At 42.0% G+C, this 24,490-nt stretch overlaps 1 protein-coding gene across 1 annotated transcript in view; it reads right to left on the bottom strand.

The window, feature by feature from the left end:
* Positions 1-24,490, bottom strand: part of ITGA1 (integrin subunit alpha 1) — a 1,037,437-nt gene that overhangs the window by 359,174 nt on the left and 653,773 nt on the right. Inside the window, exons 12-13 of the mRNA XM_078675060.1 lie at positions 18,418-18,560; positions 17,474-17,617 (exon numbers count right to left, since the gene is read on the bottom strand). Coding sequence (XP_078531186.1) covers positions 17,474-17,617; positions 18,418-18,560 — 287 coding nt within the window. The remainder of the gene's footprint in view (positions 1-17,473; positions 17,618-18,417; positions 18,561-24,490) is intronic.

The following is a 24,490-nucleotide window of genomic DNA, read 5'->3' as shown; positions in this document are numbered from 1 at the left end:
TTATAATCTCAGCTATACTAACTCATAAAAATGCGCGCCTTTCACTCAAATACAATTCAGAACAGCTACTGACTTTAAGAACTCCACAGGTAATGAAATGTAGTATACTACACTTAAGTGGCGATATTGTACCCTGTCAAGAGTGTAATTTCTCAGTATCTGAAGGCAAGAAGGTAACTGGAGTTAGAGGCAAGGATAAGATGCTCATCAATCAACCCAAAGTGAAAACTTTCTTTTTTTTTTGTTTGAATTGTCGATCCCTACCCAAACATAAATCCGAGATTTTTGACCTACTGATGGATGAAAGGCCTGACGCCTTGTTTCTAACGGAAACATGGCTCCAAGAAAGTTCGGGTCCAGAAGTTGCAGAAGCTCTACCTGATCATTATGCAATAGTATTACTGAGAGAGGGTACGTGTGTTGCTGCACTCTACCAGATTATTGAAAATCTCTAAATACTCATTTGCAGGGGCACGATTTAGGTGTCACTCTGCGCTGTGTTCGCTTTTAATTCTTGTTGCTTTTCAGGCAGGGGGCACGATTGAGGTGCGCGCACTGCGACTCATTGATTTTAAAACTGTTTCCTGAGCATTGCTAGCTCCTGGGGTGTACGCTGTTGTGAGAGGGCAGGGGGACACTTCACCAGGCGCCTGCACTGCGTGTATATTTTAAATTCCTTATGTGTCCTTAATCTTGTGCTATTGTCACGGTATTATTTGGTGTATTCCCACTCCCCGTTCCTCCCCGAGCCGAGCTCGTGGTGTGGAGGGAGGTCTTGCTTTCTCCTTCGCACTCACTTCCGGCGGAAGCGGGGGGAGCGGTCTAGTCTTCCTGCCGCCTCCTCCCTACATAACCGATGCGCTGGCCGACGCGCAGCGGACGCGCCAAACGGGCGCGACGGTGGCGTGCCGGAGTCGTGCCAGAGTCCTGCCCGTCTGCGCCCGTCCGCGACCGTCCGTGACCAGACGGGACCAGGGGCCACTCTCCTTGCCTCTCCAAAAGCCACTTTCTCTTACTCCAGTGAGACCCTGATGAGTCTCAGGCCATTACAATGTTTGCGCCACCCCCCTCTGTCTTGCCACCTTGCCCCCCTAAGCTGCCCGGAGTGCAAGTTATCCTTATCATCTCTCCCCTCTGTGCTTGATATAACCTCTTCTAATTGTCTGCATACTTCATTATGGCGCAAACCCCCTAATTCCTCTGGTGACCTTACTTTCATCAGCCTAAATTGTAGGTCCTTACTGAAGCACAGGAGTGACATCTTCGACCTTCTCGTTTCCGCTCAACCAGCTGCTATGTTTCTTACGGAGACGACAGCTCTGGCCCCGACATAGCCTCTGCTCTCCCCGATGACTACACTTACGTAGGTAAAAATAGAGTGGGAAAGGAGGGAGACGGTATAGCAATCATTTTTAAAAGAATTTATTCTTGCAAGTGGGAAGACTTAGCTATTCCTAATTGTGAAGCCGGCCTGTTTAAACTTCTGCTCTCCCCTAACTACACTCTTTCTGGCACTCTCATTTACCGTCCAACCCGGCTCGGCCAGTACTTGGGCCTCTTCATTTCCTGAATATATTGCCCCACTACTCTTGCACTCAACTAACCTCTTCCTTGGAGACCTTAATCTACATTTTAACGACGTATCCTGCCCCACCAGTACACACCTTATACAAGATTTAGCAGCACTTTACATTTCTCTTCATAACTCTGGTCCCACTCACAAGGCAGGAAACCTACTGGATCCCATTTTTTCTAACTTAGACACCATAACATGTAAGTCCCCCAGGCCCATTCCTTGGTCCAATCATTACATAATTAGTTTCTCTATAAAAATTGACTGTGCACCGAAAATCCCTGGAAAACTCCACGCTACCCAGGGCTGGTAGAAATTGGAAGAATCTAGATTCCAAAAAACTGAATTCCTGTCTTGAGAATACCAGACCTTCTATTAATATGGCCACTATTAAGGATGAGGCTGTTATACATAACTGGCTTACCTCTGCGGTCAATACATGTCTCCCCCTGCGCAAATATAAACACAACTTACATCATCCCCCCGCTCCATGGTTCACTGAGCAATTAAAAAATGAGAAATCTATGTGCAAAAAGTTGGAACGGAAATGGCGCACCTATTACGATCCTGGGGCCAAACAAACCTACAAAGATGCTCTTACCAAATACCATTCCCTTTGTAACATAGCCAAGGCGGAACATGTTAATCTAACCATTCTAAATGCTCAGAACCGACCTAAAGCCTTATTTAAAGCTGTGCAGGAACTTTCGGGCATGTCCTGCCTGCCGAAAGCTCCCTGCCTGGATGAAACGCAATGCAACACCTTGGCAGAATTTTTCACTGCCAAGATTGAGACCATCTATACTAACTTTGGAGTTCCTACTCACATTGCGTCCTCTCCTGAGCCGGTCATGTCTGCATCTTTGTATGAATCAGAAACAAAGGCGCAAATGTGTCCGCCCTCCCCGCTTCAGCTGACTGCATGGGACCCTCTTACTATCACTTCCTCAGAATATCCTGGGTTGCATTAAATCTGGTTCCCCCTTGGATCCCATGCCCCCACAAATCCTTCTAACTCTTGATTTCCATGCATTCACTTAAAATTTAGAACTCCTTAAGGCCTCACTCAGAGAAGCTCAGGTCCCGAGTATGTGGAAGCACGCGATGATTGTGCCCCTACTAAAGAAAGCTAATGCTGATCCCAATAATCCAGCTAATTTTCGCCCCATCTCACTCCTTCCGGTCTGCTCCAAAATTCTAGAAAAGCACATTAACAAACAGCTCACCACTTACATTGAAGCAGGCAACTTTCTCCATCAGTTTCAGTCTGGTTTTAGGTCTGGCTTCTCTACCGAGTCTACTCTCCTTGGGGTCTCTGAGACCATCCGGTGCCAGGTTGACAGAGGGGAAACTGTGGCACTCCCCCTACTGGATTTGAGTGCCGCTTACGACACTGTTTCCCATTCCATCCTTCTTACTGCCATTAAGTCCATCGGCATCAGTGGCTCAGCTCTCGGTTGGGTGGCCAGCTATATATCTGACCGCACGTTCCAAGTTTTCTCCCCTTCCTCAGCTTCCAAAATCCATCACTCCACTCATGGCGTCCCTCAGGGCTCTATCTTGAGTCCACTATTCTTCAACTTGTATGTAAGACCCCTAGCTACCATTGCGGAGCAAGCCGGACTTACCATCTATTCTTACGCCGATGATACTCAGATCATCTATTCACTTTCCACAGGTCAAAACTCCACTACATCTTCCCTTCTTTCTGGTCTCAATAACATAGCTAATTGGATGCACGACAACAAATTAAAATTAAATGGGGATAAGACCAAGCTTCTCTTGTTTGGCCACAATACCACACTCTGGGGTCCCCACCATTGGCCACAGCAAATGGGTCCCCTACCTGTTCCCTCCAAGACAGCTTATAACCTAGGCATCATATTTGATGATCAGCTGTCGATGAGGCAACATGTGATCAAGGTCTCTGCCACCTGTATTACCATCATCAAGTGGCTGAAAAAGATCATGTGGATGCTTCCCCATGACACCCAGAAAACCGTAGTCCAAGCGTTAATTACATCTCGGCTGGACTATGGGAATGTTCTTTTTCTGGGTGCATGCAAGGAGGTGACTTGTAAACTTCAGATTATTCAAAACATGGCTGTTCGATTACTCTGTAATCTCCCCAGAACCTTTTCCACTTCTGCTTCTCTGCGTAGCCTACATTGGCTCCGTATTGAAAACCGCTCTAAATTTAAGGCCCTCTGTATTATGCACAGTATCAAGTCAGGTAATGCCCCTTCTTATTTAAGCACTCTGGTTCAACACTATTGTCCCCCCCGCACTCTTCGTTCATCTACCCAACTCGTATTAGGAGAGCCAGAATGGGCGGCCGCTCATTCACTTACTTGGCTCCTTCCCTGTGGAATGCCCTACCGCTTTCCTTACGCTCTGAATCCTGCTATCTAAGGTTTCGCAGAGACCTCAAGACCTGGTTATTTAACCTCTAGACCCTCTTTGCCTTCTAGAGACCGTCTTTTTGCAACTACCTTGTCCTCCCTCTTTTGTTTAGCGCCGGGAAACCTCCGAGTAGCTGCGCGGTGTATACAATTAAATATAATAATAAATATATAATAATAATAAGGTTAGATCGGACAAATAAAGTAGGGGGAGGGATTGCTATCCTTTTTAGAAAGGAATTTAATTGTGAGTTCACTAAGTTACTGTGTCCTAAATGCGAAGCTGCTATATTTAAACTTGTCCCGGGGCAAGATGGCGGCGTCAGGCTAGACGCCGGTTGCTGCTCTGAACTGGACAGCCGAACATGCCATAAACTAACCCAGAGATTTATACCTGATTAAGAGGGAAATGAACCGAAAACACTGTGATGAGTGTGCCAATAGCCCCGAGAGATATGGATACCAATATGCGACTTATGCAGCCAAATGAGTTTGAAGCTGTACCTGCCACGGCTTCACTTTCCGCAAGGACGCCGCTTTCGCTGCTCTCCTCCGTAATTGGATTTGCTGTCCTCCGCCTGCTGATCGGTAATCACCGATCTGTGTGTGCACTGCGCTCCTTGTGCTGGCTCTTCCGGTCAGACTCTGCAGATACTCTCAACTTAGCGAGCTCCGTGACAGATACGGAACGCCTGAACCCTGTTACCGGCAGCAGATCACTAACCCCGTCAGCAGCAATGGCCCCGAAGAATGCGGCCGCGGTGGCGGCCAAGACAAGGGCTGCACGTCAGGCGCTGATGCGAGATCAAGAGACAAGTAAGACAAGTAAGCGTGGTGCTACAAGTGGGGGAGTGCAAGGAGTGCAAGGATCAGGAATGCGCGCTGAGACAGCTGACACAGCAGTGGTGGCAGAGAAGACGGTGGAAAAAACGCCAGCCCGGAGGGGAAGCTTTTCAACTAAAACACCACTAGCGTCCCTATCAGCAAAAAGTGCTACAATAAGTACTTCAACAGTGGCTACATTGTTTCGCGCCGCTAATCAAAGAACAGTGGCAAAAGAGGCACAACAGATCACTGAGAAGCAACTAGTGACTGCCCCTATGGAGGGGGGCGGTATGTCTATATGCCTCGCGGTTTCAGGCCAGGCTGAGGGGGATGCTGTACCAGGTCGGAAGGGGGCAGAGAATGCTTCAGCAATGATATCGGTGCAAAGTTATGAGACAGAGACTGTGTCCAGCAGCGCACCGGAAAGATCCGGTAGTATTAGCGGGCAGGTAAGCCTTCTTACCCCTTCTACCCCTTCTATCTCTGCGCCTCCTAAATTCGGTACTAATGATCAGCTGGGCACTGATAATGAGGGCGCACATAACAAAGACTCAGTGGATAAAAGTAAAAGTATTCTAGCTAACCAAGAGGGGGACAGTAATAACATTCGCAATGTCACTATCGAACCTGCACTAAAGACTATTAGTATACATGGTGATCAGCGGGAGGTTACAATTCTCCCCACTTTTCACTCCGAGAGCAGTCTGAACAATGGGGTTGAGCGGGCTAACCAAGGCCCTCCCGTAGACCCTCAAAGTGCCACGGGGATGCAAGCAGATCTCTTGCCTGAGAGTTTAATAGTCGATGCTCAACTAAACTCACTCACCGACTTAAATCACAAGTCACAAGCTGGGATCAGCAACCCCCCCGAGAGAGGGGCAGGGAGCGAGAACTTACAAACTTCAGAGGCACTCCACCCTGATATGGTAGCACCACAATCTAGCTCCAGAATAGATGTACACCCCGGAGATGCTATCGAGGCTCTTGAGACCGATAAGGACATAACTGATTTTTACTCTTTATCCGAGGATATCAGCTGGTCAGGCGATACGGATGAACTAGAGGATGTGCAAGATCCAGAGAATGATTCAGGTTCTAACTCAAGCTCGGATGCTGAACTCAATTTACCGAAGGAACAACGCGACAAAAAAAGAACTATATTAAAAAAGAAAAAACTGGGCATCACGGCGCAAATGATTTATCATGGGACTACACTCCAACAGCCCTAGCATTAAATCAGAGCCATACTCTTGATCCAAGATCTCAAAGATCGTCCTCGGAACAAAATCTAAACAAGGAAACTCTCGAGGCTTCAGGAACCACATTAACACAAGTAATGGAGACAGTCCTGCAGGCCATAGCATCACACCGTGAGGAAACTTCTAAAGACAGTCGCAAAGCCCGAGCAGGCCTACAAAAAGTCCAAGGAGTGGTTCGCAAACTTTCTAAAACCATGGGCGCATTTACAGAGAGGCTAAACGACATTGAGGATCGCATTGTGGTTAATGAGACAGAAGCCACAGCTACAAACGAACGACTTGAAACCACCGAAGCACAGGTTCATGACATCAGATGGAAGCTTGAAGATTACGAAAATAGATTGCGCAGGAACAATCTTCGAGTGCTGGGAATCCCAGAAAAAATGGAAGGTGAGGACTGCCGTACCTTTATAATACAACTATTTCGTGATACCCTTCCTGAACTAAACACCTGGGATTGGGGGTATGAGGTACAGAGAGCTCATAGGGTACCTTTAACTTTAAAATCCACGGTACCTACAGGTAAATACCCACGCGCAGTCCTAGTCTACTTTGGAAACTTCCTGCTTCGTCAGGCCATTGCGGAGAAAGTCACTCCTGATAAACATCGTAAAAAGGATTTAATATCGTACTTCGTGCGTCCCGATTTCTGCCACTGGACTGTCGAAAGGAGGTGGCGACTCAGGCAACTCATCAAACCCTTCCAAGAGAAGAAAGCTGTAGTATACTTGAACAATCCTGCAAAACTAAAAGTAATATACATGGGACAGACTACATTTTTTACATCTGAGGTCAAGGCTAAGGAATACTTAGACAGTCTATGAGAGAACAACTGTTCGCACCTGAGAGTAGGGTGGGGAGGTATTTGATGTAGGCACGAGATAGAAACAGAATTAGGCTACTGGCTACCGGTTTCACAAGTAGCCTGATACATCAGAATACAAACTGTGTAGCTGAAAGTAAGAAAAAAAGAATTAAGAATTAAGAAATTGAACAGATGTCATCCATAATTTTCAATTATTGACCTTTTCACTCTCCTACACTTATCTTTTCTTCTATTCCTTGACCCTTATCTTTTCTATTTTATCATGTTGTGCAAAGTGTGTTTCTTCTATTCATAACTTTCTTCCCGTTTGAGGTAATTGTCATTTCCTGTACACTTTAAATGCATGCCACGCTAGTCCTGAACAGAGCAGGCTAATCCATCACCACAGACTCTGATGGAGTCTCATTGCCATGTTCGGGAAGGCAAGGGGTGGGGAGGGTGGAGTGGAGAAGGGAGGGCGGAGGGTGGGAATCTGGGTGCACCGGGTGCACTTGGGGTAGGGGGGGGGGAACAACAAAAAAATATAAAATGAGCAAACTGATACTTACGACGGAACGTTGGCTGATGAACCTCGATGTAAAAATAATACAATTAAATGGGTAGATTAAACATAGGATGTTGGAATGTGGCAGGTTTAAACGACAGAGGAAAGAGGGCCCAATTTTCTCAAATAATGGCTTATAGCTCTTGTGATATCATTTGCATACAAGAAACCCATATACCAATAGGGGAGATTAACCAACTAAAAATACCTGGTTACCATATATTAATTACAACAACTCAAACTTCAAGAACTAGGGGAGTTACTCTGCTTGCAAGAACAAGATTTGGTAGCCCGCTACGTAAAAAAGCTGACGACCATGGACGATGGGCCATTGTCCAACTAGATGTGGGTATTACAATATGCTCTGTTTATGGCCCTAATCTTGACGACCCCACATTATTTGTTGAACTGGAATCAGAACTGGCATCATGGCCAAGTACCCTGATCGTGTGTGGCGATTTTAATTTAACGTTTAACCAGACCCAGGCCCTTCAGAACCATTATACATACTCCGGACGGAAGCCCAGGGTGTTCAGAGCAGTTTTAAATCTAATTCAGACCCATAATCTTCAGGATTTATGGTTGTTAAAAAAGGGTAAAGACCCAGGTTACACCTTCTTCTCTTATCCACATCGGAAGTATGTTCGCATAGACTATTTCTTTGCAACACCTGATATTGCTCTGAATGCCCTGATCTTTAAAGATCCAAAGACAATTTCTGACCATAATTCGATTTTCATTACAGTGGAAATATCTGGGTATAATCGAGCCCACACACAGTGGTCATTCGATAGGAAACTACTAGCCAACCAAGAGACATAACTCATATAACCCAATGGACGAAAGAATTTTTTGACGCAAACCGATATAGTGCCTCACGATTCATCGTTTGGGACAGCTATAAGGCCGCATTAAGGGGGGAAACTGCCACATTTGTTGCCACTCGCAAGAAAGAACGGATGAAAATTCATAATCAACTGATAAACGATTTGACACAACTAGAATATAAACATGCAATCCAAACACAACATGGCGAACAGGCTGAGGATACCCTAAGAAAGATCCTAGTGCTTAAGGCAGAATTAAATAATGAGTTAGCTGTTAAAGCCGCCGAAACTGTCCAAGCTTATCGAAACAAATCATACGAGGTAGGCGAAAATGTCGGGAAACACCTAGCTTTAAAAACACGACAGACTCAATCCTATAACACAATACAAAGTATTGAACATTGTGGACATAAATATACCACCCAGAAAGAAATCGCTAATTGCTTCAAGGAATATTATCAAAAGTTATACCAGAATGAAGATGAACACACGGCCAATGAGATTAAGGAGTTTTTAGCTAACTGGCATAGCGAAACTAATATGTTACAACCCGCTGACGATAACGTAAGGAATGAATTAGAGAAAAAGATCACTAGAACAGAGGTGGAGTTGGCAATAGCAGAACTAGCCGCAGGGAAGGCTGCTGGGCCCGATAGGATACCCCTAGACCTATATAAGATACTAGGTAATATAATAATTCCAATCCTTCAAGACTTATTCTTAGGTATCCAATGGCATGGAAAATCCCCAGAGTCATGGAAACAAACAAACATATCAGTTTTCAGGAAAAAGGACAAACCCCCTGAGTTAACAACGTCATATAGACCAATCTCTTTGATCAATTCAGATTCTAAAACCTACGCGAAGATTTTAGCCAACCGACTTGGTAAGCACATAGAACAACTAGTGTCTCCTTGGCAACACGGGTTCATACCCGGCAAAAGCACCACCGATCACATACGCCGAGTATTAACACTGTTTGATATAATGAAGATAGAGAAAGGTCAAATGTCCCTGGTCCTATTAGACGCCGAAAAGGCATTTGACCGGGTCTCCTGGCAGTATTTATGGGAGCTCTTAGCCCTTCACAACATAGGCCCAGGGTTTATAAAATCAGTAAAAGCCCTATATACAGAACCTAAAGCTAAAATCCTGACCGGAGGCTGTGAGTACGAAAGTATAAATATCCAGAGAGGGACAAGACAAGGGTGTCCGTGTTCTCCACTCTTATTTTCACTATACATCAACCCATTAATTATTAAACTTCTAACATCACCAGCAATAATTCCAGTAAAAACAAGTATATATAATACCAAAATACTCGCCTACGCTGATGACATAGCGATTCTAACCACCAACCCTATCGAGGCCATAGATGAAATAGAAGAAGTCACTCGAATATTCGGTCTGTATTCAGGCTACTCATTAAATCAAGACAAAACGATGGTAGTCTGTACCGATAACACCCCATACACAGGCCAATATAAAGTAGCAAATGCGAAGTACTTAGGGGTTACCATCTCACCTAATACTAATGACATCATTACTTTAAACTATGACCCCTTAGTTACTAAAATTAAAAAAGATCTCCTTAGAGTAAACAACCTTCATCTATCCATAATTGGTAGAACCAACTATATCAAAATGACAATTTTTCCAAAACTACTATATCTATTTCGAGCAATCCCTTTTTTAATCGACAATACCTATATGAAGAAGATAGATCAAGCAATAGCATCATTTATTTGGAACTATGGGAAGACAAGAAGGGCAATAACCAAATTGGTGTTGCCAACAGCCCGTGGCGGATTAGCAGTGCCAAATCTAACCTATTACATGTGGGCTGCCATCTTACAACAGATGGCCTTTTTAATCACATCTAAACAATCAGACCATAATAGATCTTTGCATAATATCCCTTCTATCTACGAACTCACATTAGGAAATACAGCACGAGGATTATTGTTAAGGCAAATTGATCCATCATATTATAAAAAGATTAAATTTAAGATAGTCACAGACGCATATAAAATCTGGACCAGAGCTACTAAAATACTTTCAATACCCAAACATACCAATTATACACCCTTATGGCATAGCTTTATAGTTCCTCAATATCTCAATGATAACATTACTAAGCGATGGGAAAATTTAGGTATTGTCACTATTGGCGATTTCCTAAACTCAGACGGTAGAACAACATTTGACGAATTGCGTCTTAAATATCAGATTCGTCCCACAGACTACCTTAAATTTATTGAAATTTACACATCATTAAGACAATACATTACAAATACCGAGCTACAGTCGCCATCGCTACTAAACCTGATGCAAAAATTTTCAGTTAGAATTAGCGATATATATGGGATCCTTATAAATAACCATCCGGACGATCTCGATAGAATAGAAGATAGCTGGGCTAACAAATTAAACAATCCTAACGTTGACATAGATATGGTGCTACAACTATCCTCTAAGGTCATACTTGCGAGTAATCTAAAAGCCCAAATCTATAAAACGGTATGCAATTTATATTACACACCATTTAAATTATTTTCATGGGGTAAGGCTAGTCACGATAAATGCCCTAGATGTGCACTTGGCCCCGCAAATTTAATACACATGTTTTACGACTGTCCGAAACTTAAACAACTAAAAGAAAGTATAGGTAAATACTGGACCGAGATTTTTGGTCGGGAGATTCAAACTTCATCAACCTTGTTTATATTAGGCTTTGATAGCTCCCTGGAATTCAACAACTCAGAAATCTATACGATCTTTCTATCTACCGCTATATATAGAATTATCTTAGCAGCCCGCTGGAAGGATACAGAGGCCCCCACATTTCAGGGATGGATAAATAGACTCCTGGCTATATACAAACAAGAAATGGCGATATACAAAACCAGAGGGAAAAAATCTAGAGCTAAAGGGGACTTGATTTGGGCCTCCGTAGCTAACTGGTATGAACAACAAAGGGTCTGACTACAAAGCTATTTAAACTAGCTAGAAATATCTTTCACCTCTATTCAGAGGCGTAGAGTTGGAAAATGAGGTTATATCAGATGTGTATTGCTATTTTGTTTTTAGGTTTACCTTTTATGTTTGTATCTGTCACATATCTACTACATCCAAAATTGTAATGATCATTAACAATTGTTTTTGTATTTAACGTATTACGTTCAGCCTTGCCTCTCCTTATCATTGTTGTATATCTAAAGAATGCTCAATAAAAAAAAAAAAAATAAAATAAAAATAAAAAATAAAAAATAAAAAAAATAAACTTGCCCTCTCCCCTAACTATACGTTAACAGGCGCACTCATTTATCGTCCGCCAGGGACGACGACTAACTGGGCAGCGGCCCTTCCAGAACTCATTGGTCCACTAGTCATGAAGGCATCTAATTTCTCCCTTATTGGTGATATGAATTTGCACCTAGAAAATGCAAATTGTTCAAAAGCCGTAGAATTTATTGCTGATTTAGCGTCCCTCAATCTAAATCTTCTTAATTCAGGATCTACGCATAGTGCAGGACATTTACTCGATCCGGTTTTTTCAAATATTAAGGAAATCACCATTTCTCCTGCTCTACCGATCTGTTGGTCGGACCATTATTTGGTTAGATTTTCGCATTCAAGTCGCCATCTCAAGGGCGGGTGACACACCTGAGCAACCTCAGTTCATCAGGAACTGGAAGAAACTGGATATTGATGCCCTGAACGCCTTCTTAAGCACACATACTCCATGCTCTAAACCATCTGTCCATGCATTATCTTCAGCAGTACAGAAATGGCTTATGACAGCAATAAATACCTGCCTACCAAAAACTAAATTAAAATGCAAAGACCATCAACCCCCTGCCCCATGGTTCACGGAATCATTGAAATTAGAAAAATCCAAGTGCAAAACTTTTGAACGCACTTGGAGGAAAACGTATTCATCTGAAGCAAAAAGGGTGTATAAGAGTAAACTTAAAAAATATCATGTGCTCTGCAGTAAGGCTCGAGCTGATTTTGTGTGCTCCACTATAGTGGAGGCCCTAAATCGGTCAAAAGCACTTTTTAAAATGGTGAAAGAACTGGCAGGCTAAAAAACGCTACAAACTCCACTAGATTTAAGTAAGAAGCAATGTGACCTGTTGGCCACTTTCATTGTTAGCAAAGTGGAAACAATCTATCAAGGGATAGAAAATGCTCAGAATAACAGCTGTCTAACAGACATTCCCCCAAAAAGCGCTCTGACCGCTAACCCTCCAAATAACGGTGATCCGTTGCTCCCCTTTGTCCCCAGTAGCACATTAGAGAATTGGCCAAAACTCAGTACTGATACTTTAATTGAATTACTTAATACTATTAAATCTGGCTCGCCTAATGACCCTATACCTTTGTTCAGTACTTAAAAAACTTGAAAAGGAGTCAATGGATATTATCACAGACCTTTTAAACGCGTCTCTACAAGAGGAGACCGTACCTAAAGAATGGAAACAGCCATGATCCATCCGTTGTTAAAGAAGGCTGGAGCCGACCCTAATTTGCCTTCAAATTTCAGACCCATTTCCTTATTACCGATATTCTCAAAGATTTTGGAAAAACATGTGCATCGCTTTTTAACTGAATTCGCCATTGCCCAAGATCTGCTACCGCCTTATCAATCAGGTTTTAGATCGGGTTTCTCTACAAAGACGACTCTGTTGGGAGTTACTGAAAATATCCGTTGTATGCTGGATAAAGGCGAAACGGCTGCACTTGTACTTTTGGACCGCATTCGATACGGTATCACACACTGTATTAATGCGGACACTATATTTATTAGGCATTAGAGACCCCGCTTTAAGTTGGCTTAAATCTCTGTTAAAGGAACAAACTTTTCAAGTCTTTTCTCGTTCCGCCTGTTCAGATACTCAGGTTTTTGAGCATGGAGTACCACAGGGCTCTATACTTAGTCCGTTATTATTTAATCTGTACATGAGTCCACTAGCAAAGGTGGTGGAAGAAACCGGCTTACAAATGTACTCTTATGCTGATGACTCTCAGCTTTTTTTTTTCACTCTCCTCAGGAAATAGTGATAACCCCTCTATGCTTAAACGTGGGCTCGTGAAAATTGCAGGATGGATGCAGGAAAATGTTCTCAAATTAAATGGAGAGAAAACTGAGGTGATGGTTCTGGGTAAAAACAAGGAGTTATGGGGCCCCCAACATTGGCCGCAGGAAATGGGCCTGCTCCCGGTCCCGGTGATGCAAGCACGCAATTTGGGCATCATTATTGATGACTCTCTCAACATGCATCAGCAAGCAGTAAAAACGTCTGCTACATGCTTTGCCATTTTAAAATGGCTAAAGAAGATCTGCTGGATGCTGCCAGAATCGACCAAGAAAACGGTAATCAATGCTTTGATCACTTCGAGGCTCGATTATGGAAACGTACTGTATTTAGGGGCGAAGAAAGCCACGATTCAAAGGCTGCAGACAGTTCAAAATGCAGCAGCCAGATTGTTATGTAAAATTCCTAGCACTACCCCCACCTCCAAATACATTCGAGATCTTCACTGGCTAAAAATCGAAAACCGAATCAAGTTCAAATCACTCTGCTTTATGCATAAAATCACAACGAAAAAAGCCCCAAAATATCTCCAATCTTTGGTACGTCCATACTGCCCTTCCCGTGCTCTTCGTTCTACCACGGCGAAGAATTTTGTGATCCCCAAAATCAAGCTGTCGCGTATGGGTAGCAAATCCTTCTTTTTCTTGAGACCCACGCTGTGGAATTCTATGCCAATCACAGCACGAAATGAGACCAACTACATGAGCTTTAGAAAAGCCTTAAAGACCTGGCTTTTTAACATCTAAACTATTCTTTGACTGTAGCATCGCAGAATCATCTTATGTATGCGCCGGGAAACCCTTTGTGGGTAGCTGTTGCGCTCTAAAAATGCAATGAATAATAATAATAATAATTAACTAAACATCCAGTAGGTCGCAGTGCTAATCTAAGCATACCTTTTTCCAGTTTCAGACTGCTCACCCTGTCTTGATGATGATCTTGACTCACTAAAGATCGAAACGTCGTCTACTCCCCAATGAAAATCCCCTCATTGTATATATTCCTTGTGGATTTCTTTCTGTTATCCATGTGATATTTTGTGTATTTTTCACTCTCACTCAGTCATTTACACACCTTGTCACTTATGTGAGCACCTGAACGTGTATCTAAGATTTGATTTTGTTATATGGAATTAAAACTACAGATGCTGCCCTACTTACTCTGCTCCCTATTGATATAATCCTTTAAAAATAACTCCTTGTTTCTCTTTGGACCTAATTGGGCCACCCTTGAACCATTGTCTTTCTTACATGCAAAGCATCTAAGCCAGCAAAACTGAAATCCTGCAGACAATAAAAAATACGGGAGGTAGAGGCAAAAAGTCATAGGAAACCACGCCAAGGATGCCAAGTCTAGCAAGGACCATTTATAAGGCGGTCTGTAACCACAGTCAGTGATTTGTCATCCGTGATAGGCAGAACCTCACTTTTATCCAAATTCATCCTCTACCCAGACAGGGAAGAAAAGTGTGAGATCCGTTTCATGAGGGCTCTCAATGAGGTTGCAGGTCGTGTGAGGATAACTAACATATTGTTTACATATTGTGAGGGTTTGTGTTCTTCAACTGGGATTGGGATTCTGTGTATGTCAGGGGAATTTGCCTTATGTTTTAGTGTAGTGACCCCTTGACAAAGCTAAACGGCTTCCCTTATGTTATTGTTGTGATGACCCCTTGACAAAGTCAATAGGTTTGCCTTACATTATGGTGTGGTGACCTTTAACAAAACCGCTTTATTTTAAGTTATAGCTCCTTATATTGTGATGTTCTATCTGGTATACATTGGGTTGTACTGTAACTTTGGGGGTTCAAGATGTTTAGAGATACTCATATTGCAGTGTAAACTGAATGATTAAATACTGATGAGAAGTGCCAATTTTAAAATACAAGGGATTGAATGAGACGGCGAAATATACTAAAAGTATTTGTGTCCATAAGTAATTGAAGAAATCTAATTTTTATTAATTAATTTTGGCTCAGAACATTCCAACTAAGAGAAGATTCACCCCATGGATGCTTCCATTTACTCTGCATTAGGAGACACTGAAAAATCTTCTAAAAGGCGTGGTAAAATGCGTTTAATTTGCTATTTCACTTATGTACTGTTATACATCCTATTGCTAGTAAATATTTCAGTTCACCATATGATGATGTTTGCAGCTGAATCAGTTAAACATTGCTTAATTAATTCTTCTGTAAACTTGCATTCTCAAGCATCCAGTTTAAGCCAATACGTCTAGCCTATGTGAGGAACTGGCTTTGTCAATGTTGTTAGCCATGTTATAGAGCATCAGGTTATTGTGCAGTATGGCTGAAAGTCTTTTTTAAAGTACTATGACTTGGTCAGTGCTGGAGGGTGGAAAGTAAAGCAACATAGAGGGAGAGAGGTGAGGGGAGTGGGAAAAAAGGGCTAGTGGTGTCCACATCACAGCACTTGGCAGGCGGAGGGGCAACATGGACCACGTAGGGAGGGCAGATGGGTGGGAGGTGCAACATAGATAATGGTGGGAGGGAGAGAGGGAAACAGCACAATCCCACAGCCAACAATAGCCGCTTCTTTGCACTTTTTGTTATGGCAGAGGATCAACAAGGAAGGCGGAGGAACAATAAGAGCCTGTAAGGAGTTTGGGCCTGGGACAGAACACCTGTGGTGAACTTCCACCCTTCTTGTGAATAAACCTTGGAGCAGCAGCAAATATGTGTCAGAAGAAGCACCAGAAAAGAAAAGAAATAGAAAAGAAAATCAAGCACCAAAGGTGTAAGCATGCTGTCCGACAATAAAAGGAAACCCCGCTGAGCATCCTTGGCTGGGTCGAGGGGGACAGTAGCCTCTTTCTAAAATTGGTGGAGGTTGGCACTCCTACACCCTACAACCACCCCCTTGACTTGTGCCTCGTGCCTCAATCCTAAAAACTTTGAAGATGCAAACTTTCTTCTTAAAATAACGAGCCTGGAACTAACATTGCCACAGCTCAGAGAGCGCCTCTGCCCATGCGTAGTCCACGATGCCAGTCTTTGTGAGCATAATGGACAAAAATCCTTTTTCCATTGGTCCTTGAATCCCGCATGCGTAGTGTACAGCAAAAGCATTTGCCCTTAATGTCAACACATGGCATTAGAAAGCATACCCTGTGTTCAGTGAAAGAAATCCACGAGGCAAGGAAAGCCTACATGTAATCGCTACCGGGACATGTGGAGTCTCCGCGGTCAATCATCAATCTCAGGAATTAAATGGAGTCATTGGTGTAGGGGAAACACTGCAGAAAACTCTGTAATTACATGTTTAAGAGCTGGACATCATACAAACATTAAACAGGTGTCACATAGATGTGACCACTTCCGGTCGTCTACCATATTGGGTTTGAAGGTCTCGTAAGAACAGCACCAGTCGCGGAAAGACAAATAAAATACTGTTAATAGGTACTTTTTCAATGCTCCAAAACATTAAAAGGAAGTGATGTAATACGTAGAGTACCCAATTACAAGCCAACTACAATGACTGACAGTCAAGCCTTTAAATAGGAAATGATGGCGGGGCTCCAAGCTCTTTACTGCATACAATACCCCTCGCTGTAACAGCGCATGCAAGCTGTTTAGGCGAGACCTAAATAGAACAACACTGAGCATCAACAAAAGTTGTTGCACTGCGTATCTCTTGGGGTAGAGAGCAGTGCAGAGCCATATCTACTATGGTAGTGTGCAGCCGCTCTTTCCCAGCCCTGTCACCCAAAAGGCTGTCTACTGCTACACACACACCTTTATACCATAGTGCGTGGGAAGTATATGGCTTCCTATTAGAAGTGTGTATATGTATTATATATTTTTTAATGTGACTCAATATTGTCCTAATATGAATTAAAATATATAACTGATTTAAATTAGGAAACTTAAAGGTGAGTATACCAAACACACTTTTTGTCCGTTAATTTAAACATAACCTTTTCTATTGCTGTCTGTGTCAAAGTATGCTTATGTTTAGTATATAGTGCTGAAACTTTATTGTAAAAAGTACATTTCTTGTATCAAAAATGGATGAGAAAACAAATGGTTGCTTTGTTTCATGCCATAACATACTTTAAAAATATGAGCATAAATCATACATCACGTGATACATTACCTCATTCAGCGTGTATACATAGACTTTTCCTTGCTCTTCCTTTTCTGTTCCCATGTAGGTTGGCGCTCCAACAAGGAGAATGTCAGTAAAAGTGTCATCATTGATGTCAACTGTTGTTATAACACCCCCATAATATGAACCAATCTAAGAATAAAAAAAATGTGTTAAAAGGTAGCAAAAAATTTGTGGAAGAGTTGTTCTAGCCCTAAAGATACACATGCCTAGCTAAACAGGCTAATCAGAAGGTTGAAGGTAATTATGTAAGAGGCTTAATTTATAAAACAATAAATAATGCAGATCCACTAGTAGCATCTAATTTACAGGCCCTGGGCTCATGTAATCTAGATGCAATCTACTGGGGAAGTACAAGTAAATAAAATATGCCAATTGTTACTAAGCACATTTTACCACGTTTTAGAGAGAGAGCACAAGCACTTTAGCACTGGTTCATAGTTGTCACAGTTGTCAAAAGCAGATTGCTATTGCTTATACTTTTTGTTGAGCCCCCCCACTCCAAAATGCTGAAGAATCAATTAGCTGAAAATCAATTATATATGTTTAAGTAATCTTTTTTTAACCTCTTTTTCAAATGTTTGTTTCTTTGGTGAACAGGATTTGCCAACATACTATTTTGAAGCATCAAATACCGGCCAAGACTGGTGGATCAGTTCCTAAAAATGGAGTGCAACCACTTTCTTCCTTAGTAAAATCAATCTATAACACATTGGACATGGTTGCACATACATGTAGTGTATATGTTATGGATCATCCTGTAAAACAGAGACTATGCAAAGGAAGATTTATCATAATCCAGCAATGATCACACTAACTTCCCAATTTCCAATACGTACATCCTGTCTAGTTTTATAGCCTTCTTACACATTCTCGCTTAGTCATTTAATTTGGATCATCAACATTTTTGCACTTTTTTTAGGCACAATTACCTGTTCACCTTCCAATGTCTGCAATACTTGTATTTCCTTTCCATTCATTTTATAAATGATAACTTGACCAGTGTGATTATACCTGGGCTGGCCCGCAATGTACAATTCACCTCCAGGAATGAGTGCAGAATTTACAGTGTAACCTACAGCACCGACAAAATAAAATATATTTATACGTCAAAAATCTTCTTAATAGCTGTTCATCATCATTATTATTATCATGTTTATAATCAGTTGTTAGTGAATCATAATAAAAAGGTAATCATTACATACATTATAAGATATTGTTGCATAAAGAAAAATCTTTGCACAGCATGTATTTAAAAAAACTGCCTCCCATTTTAACATTAGTATAAAATCTTGTCAGTTCTGGCCAATGAGATATTCATGACCTGCAGGGCATAAACCTGCATAGAATTCTAATTTGCCCATGACTTAAATTGAATGCAATGTTTTTCCTTGAATGTAGGATGAAGACCCAATGCACAATTAAACATATAGGACTCTATCAGATGAAGTGAGCACTGTGAGGGCTAAGACAATCTCTGCCACAATTTCGGGGTTACAATTGTCTTACATAGTTGAAAAGCTGGTGCAGCAATAATTTCCAACATTAGACAGTGGTAAATTCCAACTTCTCAGGGGGACTTTACATGGGGTATGCAGCACTGGGTTGAACATTTAGCAGCATTTTCTGACATAGCTGATGTCTACAACAGAATATAAAACAATTGCATGCACAGAGCAACTCAATTAAAGCATAGCAGGTCACAAAAACAGCGAAAACATAGTGCAACCTATAACCCACAGTACAATACAGCAACACATTGCAATAGCTCAGCACAGAAATGGATCACTGACAGGACAGAATATCACAAATACAAATATTGTGTGGACAGAATACTGTCTCAAAAATATTGAAGGCCAATGTATCAGGACGATAAGTGCAAATAGGTAAGTATAGATTTAATATTCTTAACTCCACATCTATGTACCTTGAAGATATAGAGAAATAAGTTTATTGCATAGTTAATAAAAACCATTGCATATGAAGCTAAAAATTGTACAAGCGATTCTTCCAGTATGTCATATGACGACTAGTTTGGAATGGAAATAGGTATATTGTACATAAGATGTAAATCATCCGGTCCTATTGGAGGGGCACAGTCAATGATTAAAATCCTTTCAATCTAGGATTTCAGAAAAGTGCTAATAGTTTGTGCAACATATCATATGTAATTAAAACGCAAAAAAAATAATTCATAAAGAGTGAATAATCTGATCTTACAGATCTGGCGTGATCTTCCAGTTTCTTTTTCATGATTGTTCAATGCTCTTAAAGTGCATGTGCGTTGTGCAAGTCTAATCTTACAGGTACAGCGTCGTGTTACGGTTACTTTTCTTTGTTATTCTTCGTCTCTCTTAAAGTGCCAGTGCTTTGTGCAAATAAATCCTATATTTTGTAAGGGTAAATATATGTAAGTTTAAATATAGTAAAATGTAGCTTAAATTTAGAAACTTATCATTGGAGAGAGACACTTGCTGGACGAGAGATGTTCTTCCAAAAGTTGATAAGGTTGGGAAATCTTTGTTTTTTGCAAACAGAACGGTTATAGATATTAAAAATATTGACCGCAGTCCTTGTCAGAAGCCTTGTATTGATCCCCAAAATGTCTGGCGATTGCATGTCTAATTTTTGGATGATACAATGAAGGGAGATCTTGACCCAGATAATCAGCCCCCCAAAACACCTACCGTTTGTTGAAAGCATGGTATCAATACAATAAGAAATGTACCCTACTCTGTGAACCAGGATTCTTGAATTAAAACAATGGGAAAAGAATCCATGAATTTGTTCCATGAGGGGTCAGTGACGTTATGGAGAACACCAGCAGTGTTCCATGAGAGAATTCAAATATCAATAGGGGATAAATTGGAATGAATCGGCTGGATTAGCAAAGGAGGATGTAACATTAAAAATAGATATTTTGATCAAGCCTTGCTTATAATGCCTGAGGTCCCATATTATTGCAGTCAGTCAATCTCTTTTAGTGGAGAAGTAGAAATGACCGCAGGACCTGATGGATTAGTTAACACACCTGAGACACCCTCTACATAGCAAGGACTAGAAGATTGTTGACAGTCTCAATGAGCATTAGCTTGTGAAGAAAAGAACCTTTGCGCCCAACTGAGTAGCCCGGCACAAGTGTTGAGCTAGAAAGCTGACGGGGATCAGATGGAGCATGTTCAGGACTGACAACTGAAGTAATTTTTTCTCCAATGTACAGTATCTTATTTTTAAGGCCACACTTTTTTGATAGGAGGAGCTGTCTTTTAACTGTGTGCACCGACTTAGCTATAATTGTTGTAATCCAACATATTCTTATTTCATAGTGAACCTACTTATCAATTATGTATTGTCTTTATTTTCATCATGATGGCTGACACTGCTGCATTTTGATCACCTTGATGACTGATTAGTATTGTGTACTCAACCAAGAGCATATTTCTATTTTGTTATTGTTATTGAACTTGCTGTTTAATTTTGATACATTGAACTCATGCATTATGTTTTGGTAATGCTTATCCAGTGGTGCAGACCTTTCAATATGGTGACCATTTTATACTAAGTTCGGAGTCCACTTTCGATTGGTGTGTACTCACTGATAAAATACTGCTTTTCAGAGGAACATGTAAATGTGAGCAAGTCCGGGAAGCGGAAACGTGTTGCATGAGCTTGTGTTCATCTCTTCAATAAATTAATATTTTCTGCAAGTCCTGAGTGCACATATGCACATTTTATTAAGAGCGTGGGCAACCTTACTTTAATCCGGTCAGGCACCGCTACTGGTACCGTGAGTAGCAAGTCAAAGTGGACTTCTGGCAAAACACTCATATATATGTAGAAGGCTAGGAGTAGCCGAAACGCGTAGACCGTTATTTGATGCACTTTAATTTGCACATGGTGTGTAAATAAAATATCTTGAAACTAACCTGCTGCAGTGCCGTGACTTCATCCATGAGGAATTGTGGTGAGAAGAGACGAAGCAATATATATATATATATATGTGTGTGTGTATATATATAACATGATTTATACTTCATATTCTTTCTCTCCGTTTTCTTCTCACCTTCTCCTCTTCTTCTCCTTTTGCTTATTTTTCCTGGATACTTTTATCAGGCCATATGGGATAACATAGCCTGTCTATTAATGATGATATAGTATCTTTAGTGCAAGAAGGGGACACATCACTTATTGGCTCCATATATTCCCAGGGGACTGTTGCCGATCCACGGCATTATTTAGTAGTGCAACTGAAGCACATGCGATTAATTTGTATACCTCCTATCATAACGCGCTTACCTATCTGTAGGTTCAATTTGCTCATGATACCACTATGTGCATTGTGTTAAGTGGAAGTAAATATTTAACCACTACAAAATGGAGCTGGCGTTTGCAGTGAGGTTTCCAGTCCTCTGTCGATGCCAATTAAGAGGTGTAACCCTTGCATGTTGTCAAATGCTATTGTTATATTGTTATATATGTACCGGTTTGTGCGTGTGGATACACACACTGACGAAGGCAAATCGCCGAAACGCGTCTGTGGTTTAGCCTGTAGTTAATAAACTACGTGACACGGAGCCTCCTGAGTGCTGTCTCTTTATTCCTGGAGATTTACCTGGAGTTGTCGAGCGCTGTATTTCCACGGCTTCCTTCGAGCCAGTGACAGCACCCGCCCCTGAGTGCACGGGGTTTCGAAGGAAAGGAGCGTCTGGTTAAGAAGTTTCCTGTGCACCGCCTCGCCGCAAGCAGGAAGGTTTTATCGGAAGACGGAACACACCCACCGGGTCGAGTACGAGGGGACACCTGGATGACGCCGGCTCACGCCGGTCTTCAACAGGAGTCGAATCGAAACGACATGGAGGGTAAGCGGACCGCCGTTTGACTATTTCCTTGCATACTTCGTTGGGAAAACATAACGAAGAAGCGGACATTGAGGTTGGGCGTCTGGGAGTGTCTCCCTGTCACGGGCACATTAAGGGCTTTACCCGTTATTTAATGCGCCTGGTTTACATCTTGTTAAAGGCGCAGTTGAAACCGGCATCATGTTTTCAGAGACTGAACGCCGCACAGCGGCACAAGATATATTTAAGCATCGTGATAGAAGAGTGAGAACTAGTGAAAGTGTGCAATCAGCTAATCCACAGAATTTAAAACTACAAGAGATGCTGCTGAAACTTGAAAGACTGCAAGAACGCGAGACACGTAAATGGTGGGAAGCTACCAGCCTCACCAGCTACGTGGAGGTAAAAAGAGTACCGCGTGGCCTGAGAGTCCATACTGTGCATCGTATGAGAATCCAGATCCACAGTTGCTAACGGACTGGGAATTACATACAGCAAACTATACGGAAGGAACATTAAAGATACTAATCCAGTATGCCTGGAGTGACCGTGAAAAAGCACTGGAGGAAATAAAAACGCTGGAAGAGGAACTGGAAAAAGAATCAGACAAAGAGCTGGTGCTCCAGCTTAAAACACAGATGAAAACTCGTCTCACAAAATACGAACAGAAAATTCGTACAAGGAAACAAGAAAAGTACGAAAGGGATGAGGATGATTACTTACAAGGTCGCATACTGACTTATGCAAAAAAATACGACGCCTCACGTCTAGCACTTCAGTCTGGCAATGTACCAACGTCTGAAATTCCAACATCAGAGTCTGATGTGACTGAAAGCGAATCCGGAGATGAACACCAGGATACAAGAGCATCAGCCAAACAACGCCAAAAAACACGGCCAGAGACCAACCATGGCAGTGAAAAAACTCCTTTTCATCATGAATTCTATGTCATCAAGAGGGCCTGGCTACGCGGTGGCAAAACGAAACCACCGGACACAGCCCAACAACAACAAACAGCAAAAAATCAAGGCGGGCTCGGAGATCAGATGGCGGCCAGCGGCGGAGGAAGGGGCAGAGGCAGAGTCAGAGCGAAACCAAACAATTGGGGAAACCGAACTCGCAGCAACAAAAAGTGAATTTTGGTGAAGACAACATAAGCCAGAACTTGACGGTGGTCAATCTAACAGACAGAACTTTAACGGACTGCGAAAATAATCTACTCAGCCTCGGACTCACTTTCTGTCCCAGCGCACCACTTGAATACACCCAGACCCGCATTGATCTTTTTAGATTCACTAGAAAGCTCAAATTGCATAAATATTTCAAATTACGACCACATTTAAAAGAATGCGGAGAACAAGGCATCAGATTAACAGCAACAGATGCCCTAACGGGCAGAGAAATTGAAGCTCTAGAGACATTGGAGGAATTACGGGAGGGTAATTCCACAAATATTCCATCTGAATCCCTCAGTAGAGAACAGAGGGCAGAGGCCCTGGGAATCGAACAAGATCGGGAAGAGAGCGGATATAAACCTCCTTCAATATTTATCCCACAGATGCCTTGGGATGCAATTGACGCTTTCGCTGAAGCTATGTCCCAAGAACTCTTGCAGTACAGGAAAGCGTATCATCCAGTGAAATCGAACATCACAGAGCAACAAAAACATGTTCTACATAATCTGATGAAAGATGAGAATATTATCATTAAGCCTTCGGACAAAGGGGGGAATGTGGTGCTATTAACCAGAGAGTATTACAGACATGAGGCACTACGTCAGCTGTCAGATATCAACTTTTATGCCAAGTGTATGAACGAGGTATACCAAGAGAGTGTCCGGAACAATGATAAACTTATAGGGAAATGGCATGATTGTCACATGCTGAGTAAAGACGAATTTCTCTTTCTCCGGAATAGCCAACCATTAACACCAACATTCTACCATCTGCCTAAACTTCATAAAGACAATGTACGTCCACCGGGTCGTACGATCGTATCATCCATTGGCAGTCTTACTGAAAACATGTCCTGCTTCATCGACAAATTCTTATTTCCCTTGGTACTTACTTTGCCCTCATACGTCCAAGATACTAAGGACTTTCTGAATAAAATTCGACATGTGAACTGGGACAATGACTGCCAATTGATTGTATTGGACATCACAAGC

This window comes from Lissotriton helveticus, chromosome 2_1, assembly GCF_964261635.1.
Source record: "Lissotriton helveticus chromosome 2_1, aLisHel1.1, whole genome shotgun sequence".
NCBI lineage: Eukaryota > Metazoa > Chordata > Amphibia > Caudata > Salamandridae > Lissotriton > Lissotriton helveticus.
Note: the sequence above shows the minus strand (reverse complement) of the source record. Positions and strands in the feature narration are given on the sequence as shown.